We start from the raw sequence: 26310 nt of genomic DNA, 5'->3' as shown, positions 1-26310 counted from the left end.
GTGACACCATTATAGTCCTTTAAAATTTACTTTCTAGTAAATTCATTTTATAGGTAAAAAACATGATGAACTTTGAACTGATGACAATAAATTATATTAGTATAAATACACAGGTGATTATACAAAATTGCGCGCTCTCATTGGCTCGCTATCTCGGATTATCAGCCGATAATCACCTCGACGTACAAAATGGCTGCCAGTAGTCGTTTTGCCACTGTAAGTGAAGATGATTTCGCGATGAAATGTTTTTTTTTTCTCTTTTTTGAAATAATCACCTGTGTATTTATACTAAAACAATTATTCGCCTCAGGCTCAGTGATTATTGGTGAATATTCACCTCGATTTCGTCTTGGTGAATATTCACCGATAATCACTTCGCCTTCGGCGAATAATAACTTCTTACTAACCGAGCGCGAGGGCCGTACTGGGCAATATTGGCCCGAGGTCGTGGCAGTACGGACCGAGCGCAGCGAGGTCCGTACAAAAACGACCGAGGGCCAATATTCTCCAGTACGGCTCGAGCTAGCTCGATTAGTAAGTAGTTTATTATATGGCTTTTTAATTACCTTTTGCTTTGTTTTTGCAAGCCCGTAATCGGCCCGTGGGCATTACGGGAGAATAATGCCCTACAATTCAGTCACAATTAGCTAATCAGAGCGCGCGTTATATCGGCTACAAACACAAGCCATATAATAATTGTTAATTAATGCGCGAAAAGCCTAGTCAGTGTTCCAGATAAGTTTAGGAGGAAGTACTCTCCTTCGCAGCCATTGTAAGGGTCGTCGGGCAATGCTCCTACCTTCTAACGGCCGGAGACTAAGAGGAAGGGGATCACGGACAAGGAATCTCAAGCTGAAGCCAGTACCATTAGGTCTTCATACATATTTTTGAGAGGGCTATCCTTTGATTTACCAGAACAGGTCTTCCCACTTGTCGCAATTTTATTCATCACCTCAGACCTGTCTCTTCAGGAACACTAAAAATTAAATAATTTGGGTTGGGTAAAACATTCAGTGTGTGTGCAAAAGTTTCTTCTCTTTTTGATTGATCATATTCATAAATTGTGGGCATTAAATGTTTCTTTTGTCCTTGTGCTAATTAGGCCAACTAGGTGCGTTAGTTATGGACAAAATACAAGAGCAATGTTGCTTGAAAACGAAGCTAGTTGGTCCAATCGACACAAAGACAAAAGAATCATTTATTGGCCCCCATTTTTGAGTCTGGTTTATAGTCTGATCTGTATGATCCACTGTGGTCTATGACTTGGCGTAAATACTCTTCTTTCCGACACCGGGGAAAAAATCTTTCACATATAACAAAAAAAGTACCGTAAGTAATATGTGACGGGTATAACTGAAAATGCGACACAGAAATGGAAGCAGCATTAGCAGGTCGTTTGAACGGGACATTCACGTGAGTAAACGCCAAAGTATAGAGCGTTTTCACATGACGTCACGGCGGCCATGTTGGTGTTCCAAAGCAAAGGAATGGCGGCCATGATGGTGTACCAAACTAATCCCCTGGGATTTGAACTCTATGCAAATACTTTCTTTTGTTTCAGTAATCCAATATGACTGCTGATCACGTGAGTGAAACGCTAGCGTTCTCACATGACGTCATGGCAGCCATGTTGGTGTTGCAAAACAAAGAAACGGCGGCCATGTTGGTGTTCCAAATTAATCCTCTGGGAATTGAACTCTACTTTTATGCAAATAGTTTCTTTTGTTTCATCGAATTAGCATCCATTTTAGTCACGTGAGTGAAAACGCTCTATAGTCTACCTCTGGACTCTTTTTTATTGAAGTTTCCTTTTTGAAACAGTGAGCAACCACTCCTGATGAGTCCAAATGATCATTACCTTTGAACACTTTCAACAAACTGTATTATATGGAAGGATTGAATCTACTTAACTGTTTCACATGACGGCAAATGTTATGTACCAAATGAAACACCAATAATTGTTTTTATTATATGAGCAAAGTGGTCCAAGATGAAAAGGACAATTGTGATTGGTTCTCTGAGCGGTCCGAATTTTGCAATATGGACCGCTAAGATGGACTGGTCGCAAAGCAGCGGATATAGGTTGCCAAACTGTTCCCATTTTCTGTTTCCATCTTCTCGGACATAAAAAGAAAAATTCGAGAAATGCTTTTCATTTAGTCACGTCGGAGTTGCAGTACGAATTTTACTTTCCAAAACCGTTAACAGAAGCAGGCAAAGGGGCAAGTACCAAAAACGAGTAGACAAAACTCAAGGAATAGAAAAAACTTTGCAAGAGAGCCAATATGATAAAAATCGTATTCGGTCCGTATTGGGAAAAAATTGATCTCGTTCCTTTTTTGCAAGTTTATGGACCGAGCCTGAAACTCGACCAATATTTTCCCAGTAACAAGATGCACTCATTGAAGTGACGTAATAGGTTACCAGGGCAACAAAAAAGTCATCTAAAAACGCCGTATATTTTTCCTTTAAACTCATACCTCAAAAGCGAACTCGGTGACCCCCATTTTTTTATTGTTAAAAACGTTATTCGCAGGATAAGAAGCTCTCTGCAAGTTATAAATTCTCTGGAGCGGATTCAGAGCCAACCTAGCAATTTTCCAGTTGTGAAGGTGGGTTTGGATCTTCTCTAGAGAACTTTTTTCTGAATTTGCAGAGAGGTTTACCTTAGCCTGCTAAGTGCATGTTGTAGAGTTAATCCTTCAATTAAGACATTCCCTCCAAATTGTTGAAACCGACTTGAGGCGCCTTAATAGTTTGGAGTTGAAATATTTTTCTTCGAAGTACAAATGCTATTACGCAGCTGTAGCCAGAGACCTTGATCTTACATTACTTGCTACTTTGAAGCTAACATTCATCTTCTGGTATCCACGTTTTAGTAACCCTTGAGTGTCGTGCATGTATATGATAGTAATTCAAAACGCAGTTTTATGTTTCTTGACCTCAACCATCACGTGATGGATGTTAATCAGTTCACTACGGATCGGTAGCCGCTTGAAAGGATGCTGGGACAGAATTTTCTGAAATCTGTGATAGTACTGAATCAGCTGGGTCAGGGCGGCCTATCGAAAACAAAAAGCACTAAGTGAATGCATTATTTACTCAACAGAACATGGCGTTTCTGATTGGTCAATGGCCAACGCATTAATAGGTGCAACAGAGGTCAAAGGGTGCAATAAGGTAGTTGCTATGGAAACCCAGCGATGGAGTAACTTTATTGAGTATATAATAGACCAAAATTCAATAGCATACATACCTGAAGAATAGCAGTTCCATTCTTGAAATTGGAGAAAGACCTCATTATTTCCTGATTTATGTTCTCAATAGAACGCTTCCAATCCGATGCGAACCCACGAACCAGTTGCTGAATGCGGCCTAAACCGAAGTAATGATTTATATCAACAAGATGCCAAAAATGTTGCGTTGTGACAGGTTATGCCAACTTTCGTTGCCGCAGTCTACAATAAAGCCCGTCTTGTGCGACGCCGAACGAGGAATCAAACGTTCGAAAGAGGAAAGTGGCCGAAAAAGACTGTAGAACACTAGTAGAACGGGGGACGACTTCGCAGAAAATACCGTTTGAAAGTGCAATTACGTTTTGGTACATTTCTTTTCCGCGACGCTCTCTAACAGCAACAACGACGAAAACTGACCAAACTTGACGATACGTAAAGAAAGTAAGCACCCGACTTTTTATCTATACCAATTTTTTTTTTTAAATCTCCACACTCTTCAAACTAATTTAGTCCCATTGACAAAGATTTACAACTGAGCCAAATGATTAAAACTGATTCCAAAACCAAAAAATAATAAATGAACAAACAAATACATGAAACAATGGAAAGATGTAATGCGCCCGTGAGAAGTACAAGTTGCTTGGCAACGGGCGAAAGGACTGAACCTATTGCCCGTTGCCAAGCAAAATTAACAAATAAATAAAACGCGACGGTTACATTTAAGACAACAGAGAAATTTAGCATCACGTTTACGTAAAACGGCACTCGTCGGCTTGCCGTTTCACGTTTCACGCAAAACGTTTCACGTATAATGGAGTGAAACTTGTGACTTTAGCTTTTGTGATCATGTAGTCATTTTTACCGTTCGTGTTTCACGTAAACGTGATACTAAATCTCTGTAATGTCAAAAGAGCGTTTGCCCCGTTCTTCGTTAAGCTCTCTATACACGAGATCGCAAAGGCAGCGCTGAATTTGAAATTGCCTGACTTTCGTTTCATCCACGACGTCAATGGATCCATTCTTTACAATTTGAATTATTGTATCAATTTAGTGTAAACAGAGCCCCGAAAGAAAATCCTAATTGAACTGGTATCTCTTCAAATCGACTTTTTTTTGATCGGAATGATGAGGATGGGATATTATTTTGTTTCACTGAGTGGGCAACGTCATAGTTGGGAGCAGCCCCTGAAAGCAGGGAAAATTGTCCATAAAGGACCATAAAAACGACCTACAATGTAGCCCCAGGAGTCCATACTAGGGACCTTTAGATTATAGGACGAAGACGAGAACTTAGACGAGAACGAGTTTTGACTGCCCGTTTTCATCGAAAATTTATAACCCGTACGATTAATATTACTCTTTGTTAGCAGCATAGGTTGCTCAGTTTTGCTTACTGCTGGTAACAGGGCCTTTTTGCTGATCGAAAAATGCCAAAACTATGTTGTTGACTTGTTTTGACATGACGTAATTTTTGCCCCGTACTAAAATGGCGACGGTATCACGTTTTTCCCGCCAAAATGACACTGGTTTGCGCGCGCTCACTGTTGTTCTATGAGAAAATCTTATACTCGTAGTCGTTGTCGTCCTAGAATCTAAAGCTCTCCAGTATTGTTACGTAGGCCGTTAGTTCGAATCCTGCCAAGGACTCGGTTTTTTAGTTGTCCTTTCGCCTGTTCGCCAAGCAACTAATTTCCCTAGGACCTACTTACGTTCATCAGGTCTTATGACTTGGCCTTGTCCTCGCTCAAGAAGAGGCTCCGTTTCTTTGACAAACGCCGTCATACCACCGAATGCTGGAGAAAGCACCTGGACAAACAAAGACGCAATTTGGGTGAGAGAAGAATTAAAACCACCTCCACATCGATGAAAGATCTCAACTTGCAAGCATAAAACTTGCTTTTAAAATCGAGAATTTTCGACCCCTTTTACAATACGAGATTCACGTACATTTATCTTTTACGCCATTTAGTGCGGAAATCTTCTTTATTTACAATTATTAGGATTATCAGTATTAGAGAAATTACGTGAAACGGGCAATGGGAAAGGGCAGACCGCTACGTCTCATACAATCATGAGCCTTCTCCTATTCGAATTCGTTTTCCTCTTTGAAGAAGTTACTTGATACCTGTAGCTAACATGCAAGAAATGAGCTTATATCAAAAACCTTCTTTTTTTTTTCATTTTAGGTAAAACGCAATATTTTAGTATGATGTTCCCCGCAAGAGTGTTAATCTATCACTTTGAGGTCTTGCCCTAGCACAGTCAAAAATGGATTTATTAGTTTATAAATAAACTTTGCGCGTAAAACAAACAGAAGGCCGCCAATTTTAACCAATCAGAAGAAGCCATGTCACGCGTGACTGCTTCTGCCATGTTTTTCAGATACGGGAACGGGTATTCTTAAAATACACTCATTTGTGACTGTGCTGGGGAGCCCACCCATAAAATAACAACACTCTTATCTAATTCACTCTTGGTTCCCCGTTTGCTGTAAACACGATGCTAAATCTCCAAGTTGTTATTATAATTTCCTTCTGCCCCGAAGATTGATCGGTGACATAGGTATTTCAAGTCTTTAATCTCTAAAGCCAAATTCACACATTGCCGAATCAAGCTAAGACAAACGATCTGGTACTAGCGAATGAGCCAATGGAAGTCTGACACAAGTTGCAAGGGCAACGTGCAGGAAAGTGCTCCGATGCGTCGAAGTCAGGATTGGTTGTAAAAGTGGTGGAACTGTTTGTCACTAATTATCGCTGTGATGCTATTGACTAAAGCGCGCAACCCCGAGACCTTTGAAGCTAGTCAGAAAATTGCACGATTAAATCGTCCCACTATACAAAGAAGGAAAAAAAATTGGAGTGTAGCATACCTCTTCAACAAACTCTTGTATCCTGGCTGTAAGTAACTGCTGAAAACTGTCAGCCTCTTTAGAATCTTCCGATGTCCTCTCCTAAGCGCAAAGCACCAACACACTGTATTTCACATCTCCATATTTTGTTTTGTTCTTTCACCAAAAAATATTCTCATGTCAAATGTCTTAGTAGCTGACAATGCTCTTACGGTACGGACGGCATGGAGTCCGTATTGGGAAAAATGGTGTCTGGGGGCACCTTTTTTTCACTAACGGAACAGAAACGGTTGGTGTATGGTATCTTTCCTAACGCTAAAGACGCAAGCTCACAAATCTTTCTTACGGCGACCAGCAGAGACGGAACATGGCATCCTGATGATCTTCGATGAACTGATTAAGCATTTGCCTTGAACGGCAGTTGAAGATAAAAAACTCCATAGTGTGTGGAATACCCTTCAGTGTACAAAAAAATCGGCCTTACGATAGACTACGAGCAGTCCCTCTTTCACCGCTTAGTTAGTCGAGCGCGAGGAGAAAACAGGCAAGACGAAAAAAATGGCCACGCGAAATCTGGATTCGAGGAGGGAAGAGCCAGATTTCGCGCCACCGTTACCCTTGTCCAGCGGAACGGGTGCGGGAGGCTCTGGAATAATTCAAAACCGGAAACAGCTGCGCGTGCGTGAAGGGTCTTCTGACTATGCGTGGAAAGTCAAACTTTTAGAAATATGGCTTCTTCCTCTAAAGTAGAGCGCTTCCACAACGCATTGGACTACGCTCTCGAGAGGTTAGGTACATGTGAACTCTCCCAAAAAGAATCTAAGGGATATAGAGTACAATTCGAAGGGTACAATTTCTATCCTTCCGACTGGTGTCGGTAAGGCGTTTATTTACCAAATGTTACTGTACGTATAGGACATTCCAAAACGAAAATTAAAAACACCGTCTTTTCAACAGCCAATCAAATATGGCCTTTTTTGGATTTCCCAACCGCTGGTCAAAGAGCGATGACTCTGGGAACGAGATTGCATTTTGCATGGCCATTTTTCTCGTCCCAGTCTTCTTCTCCCACTCGACAAACTAAGCGGTGAAAGAGGGACTCCTCGTAGTGTAGCCTTACGACGCAGTTATTCTTCGTATCTCTCGACTCCACTCTTGTTTGCGGGCAAGGTCAAATATTCTGCGTGCTCCCGGAACTAATCAGATTGCATGGATTTCGAAATTCCACGGGCCACACGAGTTTTATTTCAACAAGAAATAATTTTACGGATATCGATATAAGGGAATCTTTGTTTACACTTTTTTGCTTCAATGGCTCGAGGCTATCGTTTTTTAATCAGTCAGTTGAGAACAAAGTACTGAATATTAAAACTTTGTGATGCTTAAATTACGGACCGACCATCCCAAAGCACAGATCACAGACTTTATTAGCTGCTACCGACTAGGTCCATTGTACAGAAATGTATGCAAAGTTCAGGCTATCAAAGCAATTTCTCCCCTTACTACTTACCATCAACACAGCTAACATCATATCGTAGTTGTTAATTAGGAAGATCAGCTGCTCTTTTCGCAAAGGAAACTCAGCAGCCATCCTCAAGATGAAGTTCTCAACTTCAACTTGTAAAGCGGCCAGAACTTTGTTTACCTAAACAGAAGAAATACATTCCGGCAAGAATTTGAAAAAAAAATTTTCATTAAAAGTCAGTCAAAATTGGCATGGTTCAACCTCAATGAACAAAAGGTCTGTATTATGGGTGCCTGTCGGGTGTCGCCGATCTCGTGCACTTTTCCCAAATCGGGTAGGAAGTAATAACCAAATAAAAATAACTTGAAAGCCAGCTTGGCAAATTCTGCAAACCTTTTCGTCCGGGAAGCTCTCATTCAGACTAACAATTGCAGCGGAAAATTCTGCATATCGACGAGTAATCTGAAACAGAAAGACGCAACGTCATTAATTAATTTAATGCACAAATCTCACCAAGCAATTGAATGACATTACATTTGGGAGAGAAATGATCCAATATGGGCCATAAAATGTGGCTTTATCAAGTTTATCAACATTTATTACGTGAGTGCGCGTTGATGGATATGAGTCCAACAAGCGCGAATGGAATAGTTTTATGAAATTTTCATTAAATTCTGAACGCTTAGACATACACTTGGAAATAAGAGTCAACGAGTTTCCACCTTGGCTACATTTGACGCAATCAGTTTCCATATTAGGTCATACGTGCATATAAGCTGACAACCGAGATTGAGTCGACCAATCAGAAAGCTATAAATGCAATATCTGAGTTCGAAAATTTAATAACAAAGGTTAATTAACTATCATAAGAAAAAAAAGTGAGCTGACCTTTGGAGCGTTAGACCTCCGCTAATAGACCATTTTACAGTTGTGTGCTTAGTAACCTGGCCAATGCATGGAAGTGAGGCTGGAGTTGCCATTGTTTTCATAGAAATCTCAATGCTTTCATGTAAATTCTTACTAATTAGCATGACAACATCATTAACATAAGAAAAGGAGGGAGGTCTGTATCATAACAAGGTTAACACTAGCCTCACTTTCATTTAAAGGCCAGGTAACTAAGCACACAACTATAAGGAGGTCTACAAAAATTTGGTTTATCAACGGAGTTGATAATGTAAATTGACCACCGTACAGAGGTCTATTCGCTTTGACGTAAGGCTAACGCTCGAAACGAACCAATTGAGCTGTAAAGCCAACAGGGAGTTGGTCATTTTAGTGAAACCGTAATAAACCCGAAGACGATGTAGATATCAAAGGAGCATGTATGACAGATATATTTTTGAACTTGTGAACAGAAGCATATGAAGCTTTTTTATCATCGCAGTTGTAAACGTTGATAATGCTTTTATCGGCTGTCCAAATTTATGTCTTTCATACTTGGCTCTTCACATTGAAATAGTGTTGCCCTAAGAAGCAAGGACGTTTGATTTCTTCTACAGAGTTGAAAAAGCAAATTTACCATCGTAGGGAGAATTAGAAAGCTGAAGTTTCGAGCGTTCGCCCTTTGTCAGAGGGAATTCAACTTCTTTAGCCCTACCGTACTGTCGACTTTTTACTTGATATTTGAGTTTTCCGCTTTGTTTGCAACGCACACTTACCACGCCAGAAATTGTCATTTAGGGATAGCAATTGATTCGCTAACTGTGGCTTTCTTTGATTATTAACCAATCATACATGTAATAATTGTATGCGAATCTTTACATCATGACGAACCAACGATAACAAAATAGCGAACTCTGTACTTACATAATGTGGTCTTATGTCAATGACCCCGAGTCTTTGAGGATCTGTGTTGCGAACGCTTTCAACATTTAGTTCCACTACGTAAGTGAATCGAGGCCAAGACATTTCCAATATTGTGTCCCAGTATCTAAAAATCATGTGTAAAACGGACCCCTTAGTAGAAACGGGTCAGACTAAGGCTGGGTTTACACGATAACATACTGTAAGCCTAAACGTAACAATGATAACACTTGTTATCTTGGCATGCATAAGAAAAGTCACTCGAGCAAGCGCAGTGAGCTCCAAAACTTAGAGAACCAGTCGAATAAAACAGCAAACGATTTAAAACAATCAAAACTTGATGAAAAAAGATCGTCCGCATGAGAGCAGTCCTGAGAAGGACTGTTGTTGGTGACATTGATTGACGTTTTGACAACACAGCGGAAGTCATCCGATGAATAGCACCACGCAGAAACGTGGGAAGACTGGATGAACTGTCACGCACGGTGCATACTGGGATCGTTTGGGTAGACAAAACTGAAGCCAGTGAACTGTTGTGCGCCTCTTTGCAGCAATAACTTCGGAAATTCCCTGAATCTGTGTTTGTATCGCATCCCGAGAGCATTTAATTTCAGATAAAATATTTGGCGCTGATCATGATACGAAACAAAAGTTAGTATAACACACACTGAAATGTTTTCTGCATACTTCGTTACTTTGTCGGGTGCTACTGTTGCAAGTTTTTCACCAGGAATGTCTTCTTCAGAAAGAGGGATGACACTGTTTCCTTTTTCATCGTTACACTTTTCCTCCTTTCCTGCCTTTCCCAGTGATCGATCCCAGAACTCACCGTGGAGAGAAATTCATCCCCAGTCTCCATCACCATGCTTGGATGAATGACAACAAATCCTGGGACACCTATTTTTTTTATTATTATTACCGTTTTCAAAACAGAAAGTGGTTGTTTCGTCGTGACTGATAACAACTTACTTGTCCAATGCGGGAACGTTTCTCTTATGCATCAGAATTCTGTAGCGGTGAACAACGTGAATACACAGGAAAATACCAATCGCATCGAAACAGCTTTCCAGGTATGTTTCCATTTGTTTCTGTTAACATGAAAGGTAAATTAGAACTCTAAAGTAGGCATGTAAGTAAGTATAACACAACAGTGGGAATAGCGAAAATTTGTTGTGGAAACATTCTTGCTCAGGTACCAGCCACAACCTATATAGCCATTCAATCCTGTTTCTTTTTCTTGGTTCCCTTTTGGTTTTTTCCCCGTCCCTCGAATGCGCTTACTACGAAAGATATCCTCAAGAGAAAACAGCAGGGGCGCTTTGCCAAAACCATGGCTACGCTATTCACCTTTGTCCTCCATTGTACGCTGGGTATGTAACTGTATCAGATGTGACTTGTTGGAACAGACGATCTTGAAGATTAAGCCAGCGGACTCTTTACAGTTATATGCTCACATTTTTGTCAAAACCTTGAATCTGGTTATGTCGTGTTGTTGCTTTAAAGCGCACAATGCCACAGAAAAAGTACAAAAAGTTTCCTCGTGTTGCCATGGTCGCCGTTGCCATAGCCGTCTTCGATTGCGAAAACTCCCTATTAGTACTTTGTACTTTACTTGATAATTTCAGTTCAAAAGACAAGATGACAACATTGAATGAGCCGGGTTTCGTGACTCGCGCTCAGCTGCGGTAAGTAGAATGATGATGATAACGACGACGAAGAATGACTGGACGCACATCATATTTTGTGCAACGAGAACGAGATAAAAGAAGCGCAAAATTATTAACGATCAAACAAGGGTTATATTCTGAAGTGAAGTTTCCGTTGATAATGCCGTTGCCATGTCTTAAGCAGTCTTTTGTGAGAAGGACCACTGAGCTGCGGGAGAGCTAAACTTAGCATTCAGATCTCAAAATTCCCGTTTCCAAAACAAGTCCACATCCGAAACGTTTGTAATGTTTCAATCTACAAATGAAACTAAACCAATTTTCACAAGACAGCACTTAAAACCTCACTTTGAATACCAAAGTTACTTGAAAATAAAAACGACTTGGCTGCTAATGGTAGTCTACGAATCATGAATTTCAGCCACAACACTCACGAGAAACAGCGACAGTGTCTTCCCAAAGACAGCGGTGAACAGATCCTTGGCTGCGTTGTTTTGAGCCATGAAGAAGTCGGCCAAAAATAAGTACTCCCTGCAGCTATTATCAAGCAGTGCAAAGTGCATACTGCGGAAAAGACTCTCAAAAGAGTACTGAAAGACAAAAATTACAGAAGGGTCGAAGTTAACAGTGCAAGGGGTAACAGGACGTCAAGATGCAAGTGACTTAAACTGGTTTCCAGATCCTTTCTATATGCACTTATAGTACTAGAGTAACTCGAGTGAGAAGAGCAATTCCTAACCATTTAGATATGTAATGGTCGATTATCATAATTTTCTCCAGCAAATAAGGCAATATGTGAGACCACCACTGCGCCTTTTTAAAACATGTGGAGTCTGAAGTTAAAATTCCAATTACTGGTTCCGTTTCTTATTTCTGTCAATAACTGTAATGTATAGAATGAATGGGTAACATACAGTGGCCCACAACTGTCACGGCAATAACAAATACCTCACGACAAAACTAAAACTGTCACGGCAAATACCTCACGGCAAAACTAAAACTGTCACTGCAATATCAAATTCCGCACGGCAAAACCAAAATGCTCACGGCAAAATCAAAATGCTCACGGCAAAACCATAAAGCTCACGGCAAAACAAAAAACTCACGGCGAAATCAAAAACCTCACGGCAAAACGAAAAGCTCACGGCAAAATCAAAAACTCACGGCAAAACCAAAAAGCTCACGGCAAAACAAAAAACTCACGGCAAAACAAAAAACTCACGGCAAAAACAAAAAACTCACGGCAAAACCAAAAAGCTAACGGCAAAATCAAGAACTCACGGCAAAACCAAAAAGCTCACGGCAAAACCAAAAACCAGAGAAAGGTAACAACTATATCGATGACATGGCTAAAAGATGGTTGTCTCAGACACCAAATCCACCGCGAATACCTGAATTCTATACCGTCACTAAAATCCACAAGCCTACTCTTGTAGGGAGACCAATAATCTCTGGTTGTAACGGGCCTACAGAAAAAATATCAGCATTTGTTGACACATTACTTCAGCCTATTTCCACATCACAAACGTCTTATCTTAAAGACTCTACAGATTTTATCAGCGTAATTGAAAAGACGAAGATGGGAAAACGAACTTTCCTTGTAACGATGGATGTCACAAGTCTATATACAAATATACCGCAAGAAGAGGGAATCACTACAGTATGCAATGCGTACGAAAATTTTCACAAAAATAACCCTCCAATTCCCACTAACTATATCAAAGAAATGCTAAGACTTATACTTAAAGAGAACTCTTTCCAATTCAACGGAAAGTACTATCTTCAAATTCACGGTACCGCTATGGGTACGAAAATGGCCGTTGCTTTCGCAAATATCTTTATGGCCGACATCGAAACAGAAATTCTCAGCAAAAGCGTCATAAAGCCACTGATTTGGAAACGATACATTGACAACATTTTTTCGTTGTGGGATGTCAGCAAACAAGATATAGACAAGTTCATCACACAAGCAAACTCACACCACCCTACAATAAAATTTACGGCTGAGATCTCGAACACGGAAGCCACATTTCTAGACACTGTTGTATACAAAGGCAAACGTTTTCACGGTTTCGCCGTGAGTTTTTGATTTTGCCGTGAGGTTTTTGATTTCGCCGTGAGTTTTTTGTTTTGCCGTGAGCTTTATGGTTTCGCCGTGAGCATTTTGGTTTTGCCGTGAGCATTTTGGTTTTGCCGTGCGGAATTTGATATTGCCGTGACAGTTTTAGTTTTGCCGTGAAGTATTTGTTATTGCCGTGACAGTTGTGGGCCACCGTAGTAACATCTCGCGTTGCGATTGAGTGATTGATGGCGGCAAAAAGTGGAACCGTTGGTTGAAAGTTGAACTTCGGAGTCCCTGTCCTTATAAAAGGTGTACTAACTACAGACCAACTACAGAGTTTTCTTCAGCAAATGCTGTTATCTGTTAGGCGATTTCGCCCACACAAAGGGGTGAACATGCATGCATACCACGAGATTTATTTTAGGATTGATATTTTTCTTATGCAAATAGAAAGCTCGAAGGAAATTCACACCCTTACCAAACGAATTTATAAAGGACCGGCTTTTTATATTCGAGAACATGCGTTCGGGCTTGTTGTACTGAAACAATGAAATAGGACTGTGATAAAAAATAAAGTGTCTGTACAATTGAAGGGGTTACCAAAGTTACCATTTCGGCCAATCACAAAAATCGCAGACTATTTTTATTTAGCAAATCTGAATATCACAAAGCAAATCAGTGCAGTGAAGCGCGTGTGAACACGTCGCAAGCCGACCTTGCTTTGACCTTTCATTAGCTGAGAATGTGAAGACAGATTTCTTAATCCAATTTCAAAATAATGGTAAGTATTAAAATTAGCGTTACTTTTAGGTTAGAATAAATGCGCCTGTTTATCTTTACTTGGAAACAGAGTTTAGGGAACAGTTATCAGTATTCCTAACTACGCCTGTGCATTTCTGCATTAATTACCTGAACAATAACCAAGTCTAGAAACGGAAAGCAGAGCAATCCATATTTAATTGAAGCGCGGTCTATATGAAAACACTCGTTACAAATGTGGATATTTAAACTGAGCAAAAGCAAAACATTTACTTTTTTCTCGCTTTTCAGCGCCGCGTGAGGCACGATAACAGGCTCTTCCAAGTCGGTTGTTAAAACGTTCCCACGGCTGCCCAGTGTAAAAATAGTTGAGCGATTTTTTAAGGCCACTTTGGAGGAGAAAATGCTTAGGCAAAATGTCAAGGATAACATTTGCGAACAATTAAATGACCAGGGAATTTGAAGTGTTACAAAACCCAGGAAACACCGCATCTGAGCGTTCGCCTCAGTATGGAAATTGGCCACCCGAGGAGAGAATCATAGGGCCAACCCCCGATGGACTTCCTTCGATTTCTAAATTTAAACATGATTACCCTTCCACAATTAATTCTGTCGTTTTTTCAGTGCTGAGCAATCGATTTATTCTGTAAACACTTTTATAGCTGTACAGTTGGGTAAGTTAACATGTGTATTTACTCATTCCACTTCTTCACGAGAAAACAAGGGCCTGGCTTTTTGCTTCCAAGAGGGTCTTTAGGTTTTCACTTTCATTCAATAATCTACCATTATGTATACTATGGAGAGCACTAAATGCAAGGAGGAAGCTTAAAGGGGTCCAAGAAGCTACCGCTAGCTTCACTAACTGTCATCAGTTAAGGATATCTCTTTTTGCGTTGTCCTCTATTCCCATGAGGTCATCTCTGTCGGCTATTTCCTCAAACTGCAAATCAAAACAAATTGTAATTTGTTTATAAAGTCTACTCGGGCAGAGTTTTAGTTTGAGGCCGGAGGCCGTTAGTTATTAATATTAGCTGCTTGTTTATCATTTCAGGTCCAGTACCGTGACTTTGATGCCATAAATCTGTAGATTTGTTGGCTTCCTTTTTTTTTTCTTTTTGGGACTTGGGTATCTCAGGAAGCCATAAACACAAGACAATCACGCGCAATGAATCCTTCAAACTAACAAGAAGCCACCTGCATCGCCTTATTTTGCTTACTAAACGGAATAACTTGTCTGTTGGCATTTCATTCACGCGATAAGTTTAGCTTTCTTTTGTTTTCGCCAAAATTCCTGAGAGTTTCATTTATATTAATTAATTAATTTATTTATTTATAGGGGACCCAGACCTCCTTGAGGGTTCGAGGCAGTTGCAATCGACTCTACAACGGAAGCTAAACATGCCCGGTTACTTTCATTATCAAATCCGGTACTTTGAACGTAAGCTATCCAAAACCCTGACCCAGGAATTTTAAATCGGAAATCAACTCAATACAACTACGACTTTCGGTTATCTCTTGTGAACATGAGAACATTTTACAGAATGCCCGCGCTCTGAACGAAAATCACCCTTCGATCTTAACTTTCCGTGCAACACGCACTTTCTAAACTTCTATTTGACAATTCCACGCATGAAAGTTAGTTTTACGTGTACATTCAAAGAAACAACGAGGCCCAAGCAATTTTCAGAAACCAAAAAGAAACGACACGCTATAAAAAGTATAAAGGCAGGTATGTGTAAAACATTCGTCATAGACATTCCACTCAAGAAAAGCTCTACCACAAATGTGTCAAGGATTTGACGATGATGGGCACATGCATTGCTTGGCATGGTAAACGTCACAAAGTGTCTCATAGCCATCTTTCTCAAGTAAACAGAAACTCCGGTGATAAACCCAACTTCTATAGTTTACTTGTTTGTTTTGATCAACATCTTTTCCCCTACCCCCCTCCCCCCCCCTCCCCCGGCCACTAGAGAGAAAGCAGTCACAGATCCAGGTAGGAGTGGCAAAAAGACCAAACTCTCACCTGTAATTTTAGAATTTTGGAGATGTAAGTTTTAAAATAAGCGAAATAAATCTTGCTCATAGTGTCGATGTATTCTTCTTTTATTTCTCGTGCAACTTGACGATGATGGGCCATCAAAAATTCATTAAAATATCTGCAAGATATGAATTTTTTGATAACAAGTCTAAAGTGATGCTTGCAAATTTTGACCCGGTCACCTCCTTTTGAATCTGATAGAACGCAGAGTGCATGCCCTTGGCAATGCGCCATTAGAGCTCAATAGGGATCTTAAACACGACGACGACTAAGAGAACGTTGTCTAAAAATATTATTTCCCGTTACTGTAATAATTTTGCGATTACTCCAAGTCTCTCGGCATGCAGCCAGTGAATATGAGTCCACATTTCAAGAATACAATTGGTGAGAACGATGTGAATATTTAGAGAGAAATTTGAAAATTCATCGTCAGGTGCACTCATTCTCCACATGACCTCAAATTTGATTATTTCACGTCGTTGTCAAGACAAGAACGGCAAAGAAATGTCTCAAAATGTAAAACACACGTGCAGGGCTTGCAAAAACTATTGTTTTTGCTAATTAAACCTATTGTTATGTTGCCTTCTCGTAGCCGGCGTTGTCGTCCTTCTTGCTTGAGGGCCGGGACACACTTGACTAGGCGACAAGTCGCAGCGACATGTCTCTGCGACAAGTTGCCCCGTGTGTACTACTTGCAAAACAAGTCGCTGCGACACGACGCCTATTCGGTGCGTACGCAGTGCTCTCGTATGAGGGGGAATCAATCTCGATCCCAGAGCTCTGAAACAAAGTGTCTTCTCATTGGTTTTCGAGAAGAACAATCAAAAGCGTTTCTAATTGGTGCATCCATGAGGGGTGAGCAGGCGCCGTAAGGTTCCAATAGCCAGTTTTTGGCTATAAGAACACTACGGCGCATGTTCCCCTGCATAGAGTTTCCCAGAGCCTTGGGTCGATCCAAGGCTCTGGTGACGAGAATGGAGGGGGAATGTGCGTGAACTAGTTTTCTAATTCAATATGGCAGACCATATGACGCTCTCTCATTGGTTCATTTATATTTTGTCGCAACGACTTGTTGCCGGAAGTGTACAAACGATGCGACAACGCTGCTTTCGCTAATTTTGTCGCGGCGATAAGTCGCACGAATTCAAACTGATAGCGGTGACAAAATTCTGCCGCAGCGACAATGATTTTCATGAAATTAATCGTGTCACACAAGGCGAATTGTTGCGAGCGACTTATCGCCTAGTGTGTCCCGGCCTTAATTAAGCTCCAATAATTTACTGAGCAAGGACGACGACAACGGCTACAAGAACGCTATGAAACAATAGGGTTAATGAACAAAAACAATGGCGTCGCACGCCCTGCGCGTGCGTTTTACAATTTGGTACCTTTCTTAGCCGTTCTCGTCCTCACAACGACGTGAAATGACCAAATTTGAGGTTGTGTGGGGGACACGAGCACCTCGGAAGATGAATTTTCAATTTTCTCTAAACAGGACACACAGTTCGTACCAATTTCATTCGTGCAATATAAACACTTTCCATGAACGACTTAGAATCCAGAGACGCGCTACCCGTTTTGTATTTAACACCTACTAATGGCAACAAAGCGTGTCAGCATTATTGCAGACACTAAAATGGCCAGACCTGTCATCTCTAAGAAAAAGTGACCGAGTGATCTTGATGTTTAAAATTTTCAAAGGCCTGGTTGCTATTCCACCTGAGGATTACGTTACCCGCTCCACCACGGCCACTCGAAGGAAACACGATTTTAAATTGAACACTTTTTCTCCATCACTGGATGTTTTCAAATACTCGTTTTTTCCCAGAATTTTTATTGACTGGAACTTGCTCCCAGCTCATGTTGTACACTCTACGTCCGTTTCCCAATTTAGATCTCAACTTGATATGATTAATTATGAATTTTTATAATGTAGTAGCAATAAGTATTATTGTCATTGTTATCGTCATTATTTGTTTGCTTGTTATTTTTCATTTTATCTTGGTGTATAGCAACTTAAGCTTTACCGACTGAGTAATAAAACTGAAGAACTGAAGAACTGAAGATTAATCGCGATGTTATTACAATAAAGGGAAAAAATGTTTTTGACGATGTTCTCGTAGCCGTCGTCGTCGTCGTTGCTTAAGGTCCTTATTACCTTTTGCCTTTCGACAGTCAACCCACAGTCGACCGACATTTGAGCGACAGTTGGTCGACGTGTTCGTTATATCGGATGATGCGTTACCACAACCATACACAACTATGAATAAACAAATCATGGGATGATGTGTTTGTGATTTCTAGCATAACAAAGGCCTTCCGACACATTTGCTGTAACCTTGATAGACCTCCTCGGCAAACTCAATGTTGTACCCAATTCAAATCTTCCGGGATAGACTATTTTCCCAATCCCATATAACGCAATACTTTTTAGGGGGTTCTTTACATAAAAAAAAAACAATACATGTACAAGTTGATTACTCTTGGGGCTGTATCATGCTTCAGTGAACAGGATACCTATTGTTTTAATGCAAATAACCCCCCAAAATGAACTGTATTATGGGATTTGCGAAAATAGCGAATTGAGATTTTTTTGGGTACTGTATTTGCATGATAAAGTAGCATTCATATTTACATGTAAATGATATGGGAATACCTAGAACAAAACGTTTTATTCCCAAAGGGTTTGAATAGACCAAATCGGCTAACTCAATGTTGAACCCAATTCAAACCCTTTGGGAATGAAACGTTTTGTTCCAGGTATTTCCATATCATATATGAATGCTTCACGGTATGCAAATACAACACACAAAGATTCTTAATCCCGGGAAATTTGAATTGGGTACAACATTGAGTTAGCCGATTACGTCTATTGGGTACATTGCTGAGTTAGCCGATTAGGTCTACTAGACAGATAGATATAACAAAAACTATAAATTCCGTGGTCATTACATTATGTAAACGTTTTAAACAATATAAAGCGTCAAAGTAATGTAACATAGAACCTATAATTTATTTACTTTTTTACAAACAAAGTAATTATTAATTTTGGCGATTACAAAAATCGAAAAAGAATATTGATAGGACACTGAAAATAAGGAAGAATGTGAATGGGAGACAGTAGATTATTACCTAAACTTGAGAAGAGCGTTCTGTGGAATCTGATAATTCGTCATTGGACGTCGAAATTGGTAGATTTTCTGCAAGACATAGTCCCTAATTTTCTGTACAGCCTGCAAACAAAAAGTGGAGGAGGAGGTCAATCGATGAACTTGATATACATATTTGCTCTTGAACCCAAGAAAAGTGGGAGCGTACGGAAACATTCTAAGTATTAAAGCAAGGTGAGTTGCAGTGACCGTCTTAATTGAAAATTTTCATTTAATAGTTAACAAATTGAGGCCTGGATTTGCACTCATCTGTGATGTTACCTTGACCTTAAGATTTTCTAACACGTCTCCAACATCATTAACAGACAGAGCCCCCTTAAATGACTGCTCCTTGGCAAAGTTGATCTTGTGGTGAAGCTCATGAAGTTGTTCAATGAATGTCTGCTCAGTTACTGGAGTTTCACAGATGTGACTGTTGATGAAGCATGAACATGTACATTTTAGAGGTGTACACTTAAAAGGAATGGTTGTTCCAGATATCACAACAATGCAAACCACTGCCTGTCAGTAAGCAGGGTCAATGTACTGTAATAAACGATCCACAATTTCCAACCAACGCGAATCTACATGATTGTATAGTATACGTACACACAAACACAAAACAGTGATTTTCAAGCGATTTACACCATCTTTGACCAAAAATCGCAATCAAATGACCACGTTATCACAGCTGTACAGCTGTATGTCCAAAAATCGAAACCAGAAAACCGTCAATTTATTGCAGGTTTAAGGAGCCACAATGCGCAATATAATGCATCCCTATAGGAAGTTGAGAAAGCACGTATTCTCGACTGGTGCAATATCACCTCCACAAAACGGGTCTTAAACTCACGTCACCATTGAATTCGTGATGACCATTTCATCCACAAATTGACTCAGTTCGCCCCTGACAGCCTGGAATGAGAAATCAAAGGAAAATTTTGCAGTTTTGACATTTGTATGGAAAAAATGGTACCTTTCGGGGCACCCTTGTTAGCCAGAAACCGAAAAAAAACCTGCACAGCACTTTCTAATTAGTTTGGTAAAACGCATTCTTTCTTGCACAATTCCATTTCGTTAAACTTCATGCCACATTTTTCCCCACAAAGTTTAAAACAATATGCACTCTGAACAATGATACAGATTTCTTCCATTGGAGGAAAAGAAAACACTATTTCGTCAAAATGTTAACGTAGCTGAAGTTCACCAATAAACAAACAGTTCTTCAAAACTCGACATACTGTGGGCTTTCTTTCTATGATAATAGAGCTCAATTCCCAGAGAATTGGTTGGGTACACCAACATGGCCGCCGCCGTTCTATTGTTTTGGTACAGCAACATGGCAGCCGTGACGTCCCGTGAAAACACTCTATAGCTCAACCTTGTTCCCAGGGTCTCTCTTCTCTGCCTCCATTGTGGTCAACGACAATGGAGGCTGAGAAGAGAGACCCTGGGAACGAGGTTGTCTAGACTCATATTAAGTTTAAAGTGATGTCTTCGTGGACGTAGCCGTCGTGGTTTCTTAAACTAGGGAGTTTAAGAAGCGACGACGTCTACGGCTATGACAGCGTCACAAAATGAGAATATCATTGGTTAAAGGAGGAAATAATCGTGCTGCACGTGCAGCCTGCATTGTATAGCTGTACTCTGCATAACAACAACGAGAAAGCGCCAAATTTGAGGTTTTAAACGACAATGTCGCAAGCGTACAAATGTGAACCTTTCAGTCTTTGTTTTAACTCTGAAACCCCTCGCATAAATTTAGTTTTAGAATAATTCGCCCGCATTGTACAAAGTGAACGAGATGAAATAACCGCGAAAGACTTAATGTGTAAAGTTGTTTTGAGGTCAGGGGCACCCAACGTCAATTTTGGAAATTATCTGTTCGGGAGACGATTTGAGATCTAGAATTTTCGGAACATTTGTTGCAAAATTTCTTGCTTGCCTGCATGCCTCTCCTAGAATTTTCGAACATCTGAAAGTGGTATAATTGCCCATTTTTAACGGATTTTTACCCTAAAAAGGTCACCTAGAATTTTTGGGAGCCTTTTTTCTGGTTGAAATTTTCGAAGAGGTAAGTTTTGATCCCTATAATTTTCGGATCACAAGACTTTTAGCTAGGAAATCCGAACAAATGAAACATTTTTTAGGGGATAAAATATGCCAGACCCTATATCTACCGTTTAAATACTAAAATACGTATAACAATGCTATGTTTAAGTGGTTTTGAACTATATATTATTCTCGTTGGGTGCCCCTGAAATGTGAACCTTTCAGTCTTCAGGGGCACCCAACGAGAATGTAGTTCAAAACCACTTAAACATAGCATTGTAAACGTATTTTGGTATTTAAACGGTAGATATACGCATATTTTTATGCCCTAAAAATTTTTCATCTATTCGGATTTCCTGGCTGAAAGTCTTGTGATCCGAAAATTATAGGGATCAAAACTTATCTTTTCGAAAATTTCAGCCAGAAAAAAGGCTTCCGAAATTCTTGGTGACCTTTTAGGGTAAAAATCCGTTAAAAATGGGCATTATACCATTTATTAGATGTTCGAAAATCCTAGGACAGGCAGGCAAGCAAGAAATTTTACAACAAATGTTCGGAAAATTTTAGGTCTCGAATCGTCTTCCGAACAGATATTTTCCGAAAAACTGACGTTGGGTGCCGCTGAATCTTTGTTTTAACTCTGAAACCCCTCGCATAAATTTAGTTTTAGAATAATTCGCCCGCATTGTACGAAGTGAACGAGAGGAAATAACCGCGAAAGACATAGATTGTGTAAAGTTATTTTGAGGTGACGTTTTTGTTGACGTTATCGTCGAAAATCCTAAACTCTCTACTTCTTAATGACACGCATCGTGATGAACTGGTAACTAACAAAACGAATCACAAATTTTCGACCATGAAGGAACAGGCTGATTGCCACCCTTAAGCACACATTCACATTATTTTTATACAAATATCTCTTCACACGTTTCACGTTTACTGGGTCAAAACACATGATATCAATCCTGCAGGAAAGAGATTAACAAAAAAAAAAACGCTCTTACTACGTAGTATTTTCGTACTAAATTACTTGCATTAATGAAGGTTGAACATTTCCGGAACGAAATAACTGAGAAATTTCAAACAGCTGAACATGTCATTCCCCGTCATTTTTAAAGGTCCTTCAAATAAGCAAAAAATATTAATTTCATTTAATTTCACTGAGTCAAGGGTCAAATCTCCTAAATTCGTTGTATCACTGACCTGCCTATTTTTTAATCTGATATTCATTGACAATGACTGCTCTTGAAGAGTTTGGATTTCTGAACTGATGCTGCCAAGATCTTCCTGTTAAAATTAAAGAGTGATGTTTGAATAAAAGTGTACAAAGTCATTGGATGCAAGGGCAATATTTTGAAAACTGTCCCCAACAGGAGTTGAATCTATGAACTTCCAATTTTAACTGCTTCCTCTAGTTCCCCATCCACTCAAAATTTTAACCTTTAGACATTTTTGTTCTTTTATTCATAAACCAGCAGTGGTTTATTCTGCCATTACTGTGACTAATCAACAAAAAAAACCAGCTCCTTTATAGTCTGTGTTTTTTGCTTGAACATACACGTCTGCTCTCAGAAAAGGAAAGTGTTTGGCAGGCTGTTACATTAACCCTTTTCGTTGCCATGATCGAAACCTTCATTCTCCCAACTAGTACCATAGAATTCTTTGTTGGGTAGTCATGAGAATTTGATGTCATATCTATATCACATCCCTAACATTGATAATAATCTTCATTCTCAATACCTGTCTGACTGACATTCCATTGAAATTGTGAGGAGAATTTATGTAATAATCGCTCCTGGGAATCAAAGGGTTAGATAAACCCTGATTGTACCCTCATGTATATGAACCCCTTTTTAATGGGACCTGCATCTGCAAATTAAAGCTCCTGTCACTGCTGCACACATTTTCTTCTTCCACACCTTACCATTAACTTGAGCATTACATGCTACAACTTCTGTATGCTTGAGAAAATTAATATTACCAGTTTCCAAATACCTCTACACCTAAGTGGTTGATTTAAACAAGAACAACAAGGTATTACCCCAATGATGAAAATATATTAGTTTCAGGCCGTACAGTACAAAATACGTCATATTACTTTTAATTAATAATAATTTTATTTAAAATTCCTGCCCAACTGCCACTGCTCACCCACCACTGTCGGTGCCTCTGAGACAAAAATTTAAGTTTATAAATTTAATGAAGGAATTTAAGGTCTAGCCTTTCCTATATACTACTAAAATGTCTAATCATCTGTCTAAATCTTGACAACACTTCAATGATCATAAACTCTGTGGAACCCACAAACTGTTCAAAGACTAAGGAACATAATCCCAATGTGGTGGTCTGGCATTTGATGTATTAATCAGTTTTAGGGTTGGTGGGGAGTCTTGAAAACAAAGACCCCTACGACTCTAAGACTTAAACCCTATCCCAAAACCTAAGACTCTAAAACGAAGAACGTAACCCCAAACCCTCAATTTTGCTAACACTAGGCCTAACTAGGCCTAAAGTTAGTTTTTAGGCCTAGGGTTAGCCAAATTGAGAGTTTTGGGTTACTTTCTTCGTTTTTGAGTCATAGGGGTCTTAGGGGTCTTTGCTTTCAAGACACCCAGGTTGGTGTGGAGTTTAATAATATTATGACAGTCAAGAATACTCTTACCTGGAAACTTGTAAGCATTGTTTCCATGCTCTGTGGAGATTAAGATTCCAAATTTGTTACAATGTACATGTAATTAATTTCAATTGGTTGTTTCATTAATACCGGTATTTCCATGCAAATACAATATGTTCTAAAGAAAATTCCAATAAAGTCAACAAAAAGTTACTTCAAGAATGGTGTCACATGATGCAATTTGGTTGTGAAGGCTTGCAATATTTTCACTCTCTTTGATATCTTTGATCCGTAGTTAAGTGTAACTTTTTAACACAGAAAACTTATCACATCGGCTTTGCATTGCAATTCCAAAGCAATGTTTAGCATTAAATGGATAGGTGTTGCAGTTCTTTATTCTTCCCTTTTTGAAAAGAATGATTATGCTAATCTATGATAATACTATTGCTTCCCCTTTTTTGCAGCATCTGTTACATTATCTGGGTCACTCATGGTTTAAGTTACGGTTACGTATTACAACTCTCAATTCAATCTCTGCATGCTGCCTTCTTGTTATGTCCTAGGGAAGGGGGCAAATTAGTTAAAGATCATCCAGTGTTTGTGCCAAAGTCATTTTCAAATATTTAAAGCACAGCTTTTCCTTCACAATTAAATTCACAAAAGGATACAGTCTAGAATGGATGCATTCTCCACCTCATGTAATTCACCTTCAATTTGCCTTGAATATTGCCTGAGGTCTACACCCTAAAAAATATGGGAATATGATTTATAGTCTCTTCTGGGTGATAAAATTATTTGATGTGTGGGAGTTCTGTAAGGGTCTCCCTTAAGAATAGTAATCTTTATTGGGCTATTGCAGAAAAAATGTGCCTCCCTTCTCTTCCAATGGATGGGCACGTTTTTTAACCCACCCTTCCACCTGGATTTCCACAAGTATTAGACCAACCCCTCCCCTCCCCTCCATATTTCCAAGGCAAAAGACCCCTCTCCTGCCTGGATTTCCAAAAACAATCATAAGCCATAAACAAATTATTCCTTTTATTTAGTAGTCTAAAAATATAATTACACTTGAGGTAAATATACTACGTTAAAGTACAAAGAGTAAAACAAATAAGCATAAGCTTAAATAAATCTTATCTTTTTTGGGACAGAAAGACCCTGTATTGTCAACTGGCGATTGAAATCTACTAACTTGAATTCAGATAAACTAAACATGTTATCTTCCAAGTAATAATAAAAATATTACTGCTCATTATAAAAGAAAATCTGCTTTTTTTTCCTCAACATCCGAGACTCTGACAGACGACACTTCTCCAACTAGCATGATGTAATATGCTCAGCAGCGCATCTTTGGCTTGGTAGAACTGAACAATATTAATATTAGTGTCCGGTATTATACATTTCTCAATGACTTTCGTTGTGACAGGCCTTTTTGATTGTCACATGCTTTCTGTGTATTTTCTGTGATTATGAAAGATCCTGTTGAGATAACTTGAAGTATATAAGGTATTAAAGAAATATGTAAACAGAAAGATTTCTACTTTTTTCAGACTTGCTACAGGGACAATGTAGTTCGCAGTTGACAATGGCTCACTTGTGCTTCAACATAAAAAAGTCTGCCTCATAACTATTAAATTTTGACTCCAGCTTACCTTTTCTAGAGCTTCTTTGACCAACTCATCCTCCAAATTTTCCTGTATGTGCACTGCAAGGACAAACAACATTATACATTGTGTAAGCTGTCTAGATCAAGTCACTTAATCCAAGGAATGATAAAAATAACATTGTGGTACAGTCTGCATGGAAAATGCAGACAACAGATTAGCATTAAAATACAGACAGAGGATAACATGTACAATGTATGACTACACTGCACAAAAGGCCTCACTCTTTTTTATCCTTATCTTAGGCCTAAAGAGAGCAGTACTCACAGTCTGCTTTTACCCTTAGTCTATAGTCTGTGCTTTACACTGGCCATGCTGTGATAATTCACAATTCCTGGTATAATACAATCGACAGCCATTTGGGCATTTTTAAACATCTATTTATTTCATTCACTTATTTAAATATTTCAGAGTTACTTCTTCCTTTTTTTGCAAATTGCCCAGTGACACAACCATAATGCAACACAACTTTTTTTTTTTTTTTTTTTTTTTTGGGGGGGGGTTTACATAAAAGCAATACAAGTTAATTACTCTTGGGACTGTATCATGTTTCAGTGAACTGGATATCCACTGTTTTGATGCAAATAACCCCCAAAATGAACTGTATTATAATTATGGGATTTGCAAAAATAGTGAATGTACAAAAAAAATGCACTGTAGTTCCTGTGATAGGAGCAAGTTAAGTTAATATTGATAATCTCTATCCAACAACTCATGTATGAACCGTAGTAAATTTAATATATGTAAACCCATTATTTCAACCAGTAATTCTCATTCTCTTAGTTGGAGTGTATCAAACCTAAAGAGTTTTCACACTGAGTTTTCTCTCATTTGACGGGATTTTTCCAGTTGTTATTCATGGATGTACATTTACAAATTTTTAGCACTTGGGTTCATTTGTGAATTATTTCTCATTCCATTTCGTCTAACTTACCATCGACTTCATC

General features: G+C 39.2%; 1 protein-coding gene across 1 annotated transcript in view; it reads right to left on the bottom strand.

Annotated features, from left to right (window-relative positions):
• Positions 1 to 720: 720 nt before the first annotated feature.
• LOC137993033 (vacuolar protein sorting-associated protein 52 homolog) overlaps positions 721 to 26310 on the bottom strand; it is a 26073-nt gene continuing 483 nt past the window's right edge. Inside the window, exons 2-22 of the mRNA XM_068838686.1 lie at positions 26298 to 26310; positions 25352 to 25404; positions 24368 to 24443; positions 23914 to 23981; positions 23748 to 23777; positions 22289 to 22372; positions 19887 to 19948; positions 19316 to 19466; positions 19017 to 19117; positions 15870 to 16002; positions 14726 to 14783; positions 14117 to 14250; positions 11457 to 11612; positions 10328 to 10446; positions 9362 to 9485; positions 7946 to 8014; positions 7598 to 7732; positions 6109 to 6189; positions 4946 to 5042; positions 3257 to 3375; positions 721 to 3062 (exon numbers count right to left, since the gene is read on the bottom strand). The exon at positions 26298 to 26310 is cut by the window's right edge and continues 63 nt beyond it. Of these exons, the coding sequence (XP_068694787.1) occupies positions 2916 to 3062; positions 3257 to 3375; positions 4946 to 5042; positions 6109 to 6189; positions 7598 to 7732; positions 7946 to 8014; positions 9362 to 9485; positions 10328 to 10446; positions 11457 to 11612; positions 14117 to 14250; positions 14726 to 14783; positions 15870 to 16002; positions 19017 to 19117; positions 19316 to 19466; positions 19887 to 19948; positions 22289 to 22372; positions 23748 to 23777; positions 23914 to 23981; positions 24368 to 24443; positions 25352 to 25404; positions 26298 to 26310 (2010 nt within the window). The 3' untranslated portion in view covers positions 721 to 2915. The remainder of the gene's footprint in view (positions 3063 to 3256; positions 3376 to 4945; positions 5043 to 6108; positions 6190 to 7597; positions 7733 to 7945; positions 8015 to 9361; positions 9486 to 10327; positions 10447 to 11456; positions 11613 to 14116; positions 14251 to 14725; positions 14784 to 15869; positions 16003 to 19016; positions 19118 to 19315; positions 19467 to 19886; positions 19949 to 22288; positions 22373 to 23747; positions 23778 to 23913; positions 23982 to 24367; positions 24444 to 25351; positions 25405 to 26297) is intronic.

The sequence above is a fragment of the Montipora foliosa genome, chromosome 2 (assembly GCF_036669935.1).
Source record: "Montipora foliosa isolate CH-2021 chromosome 2, ASM3666993v2, whole genome shotgun sequence".
Taxonomy (NCBI): Eukaryota; Metazoa; Cnidaria; class Anthozoa; order Scleractinia; family Acroporidae; genus Montipora; species Montipora foliosa.
This window is presented reverse-complemented; position numbering and strand designations above follow the sequence as displayed.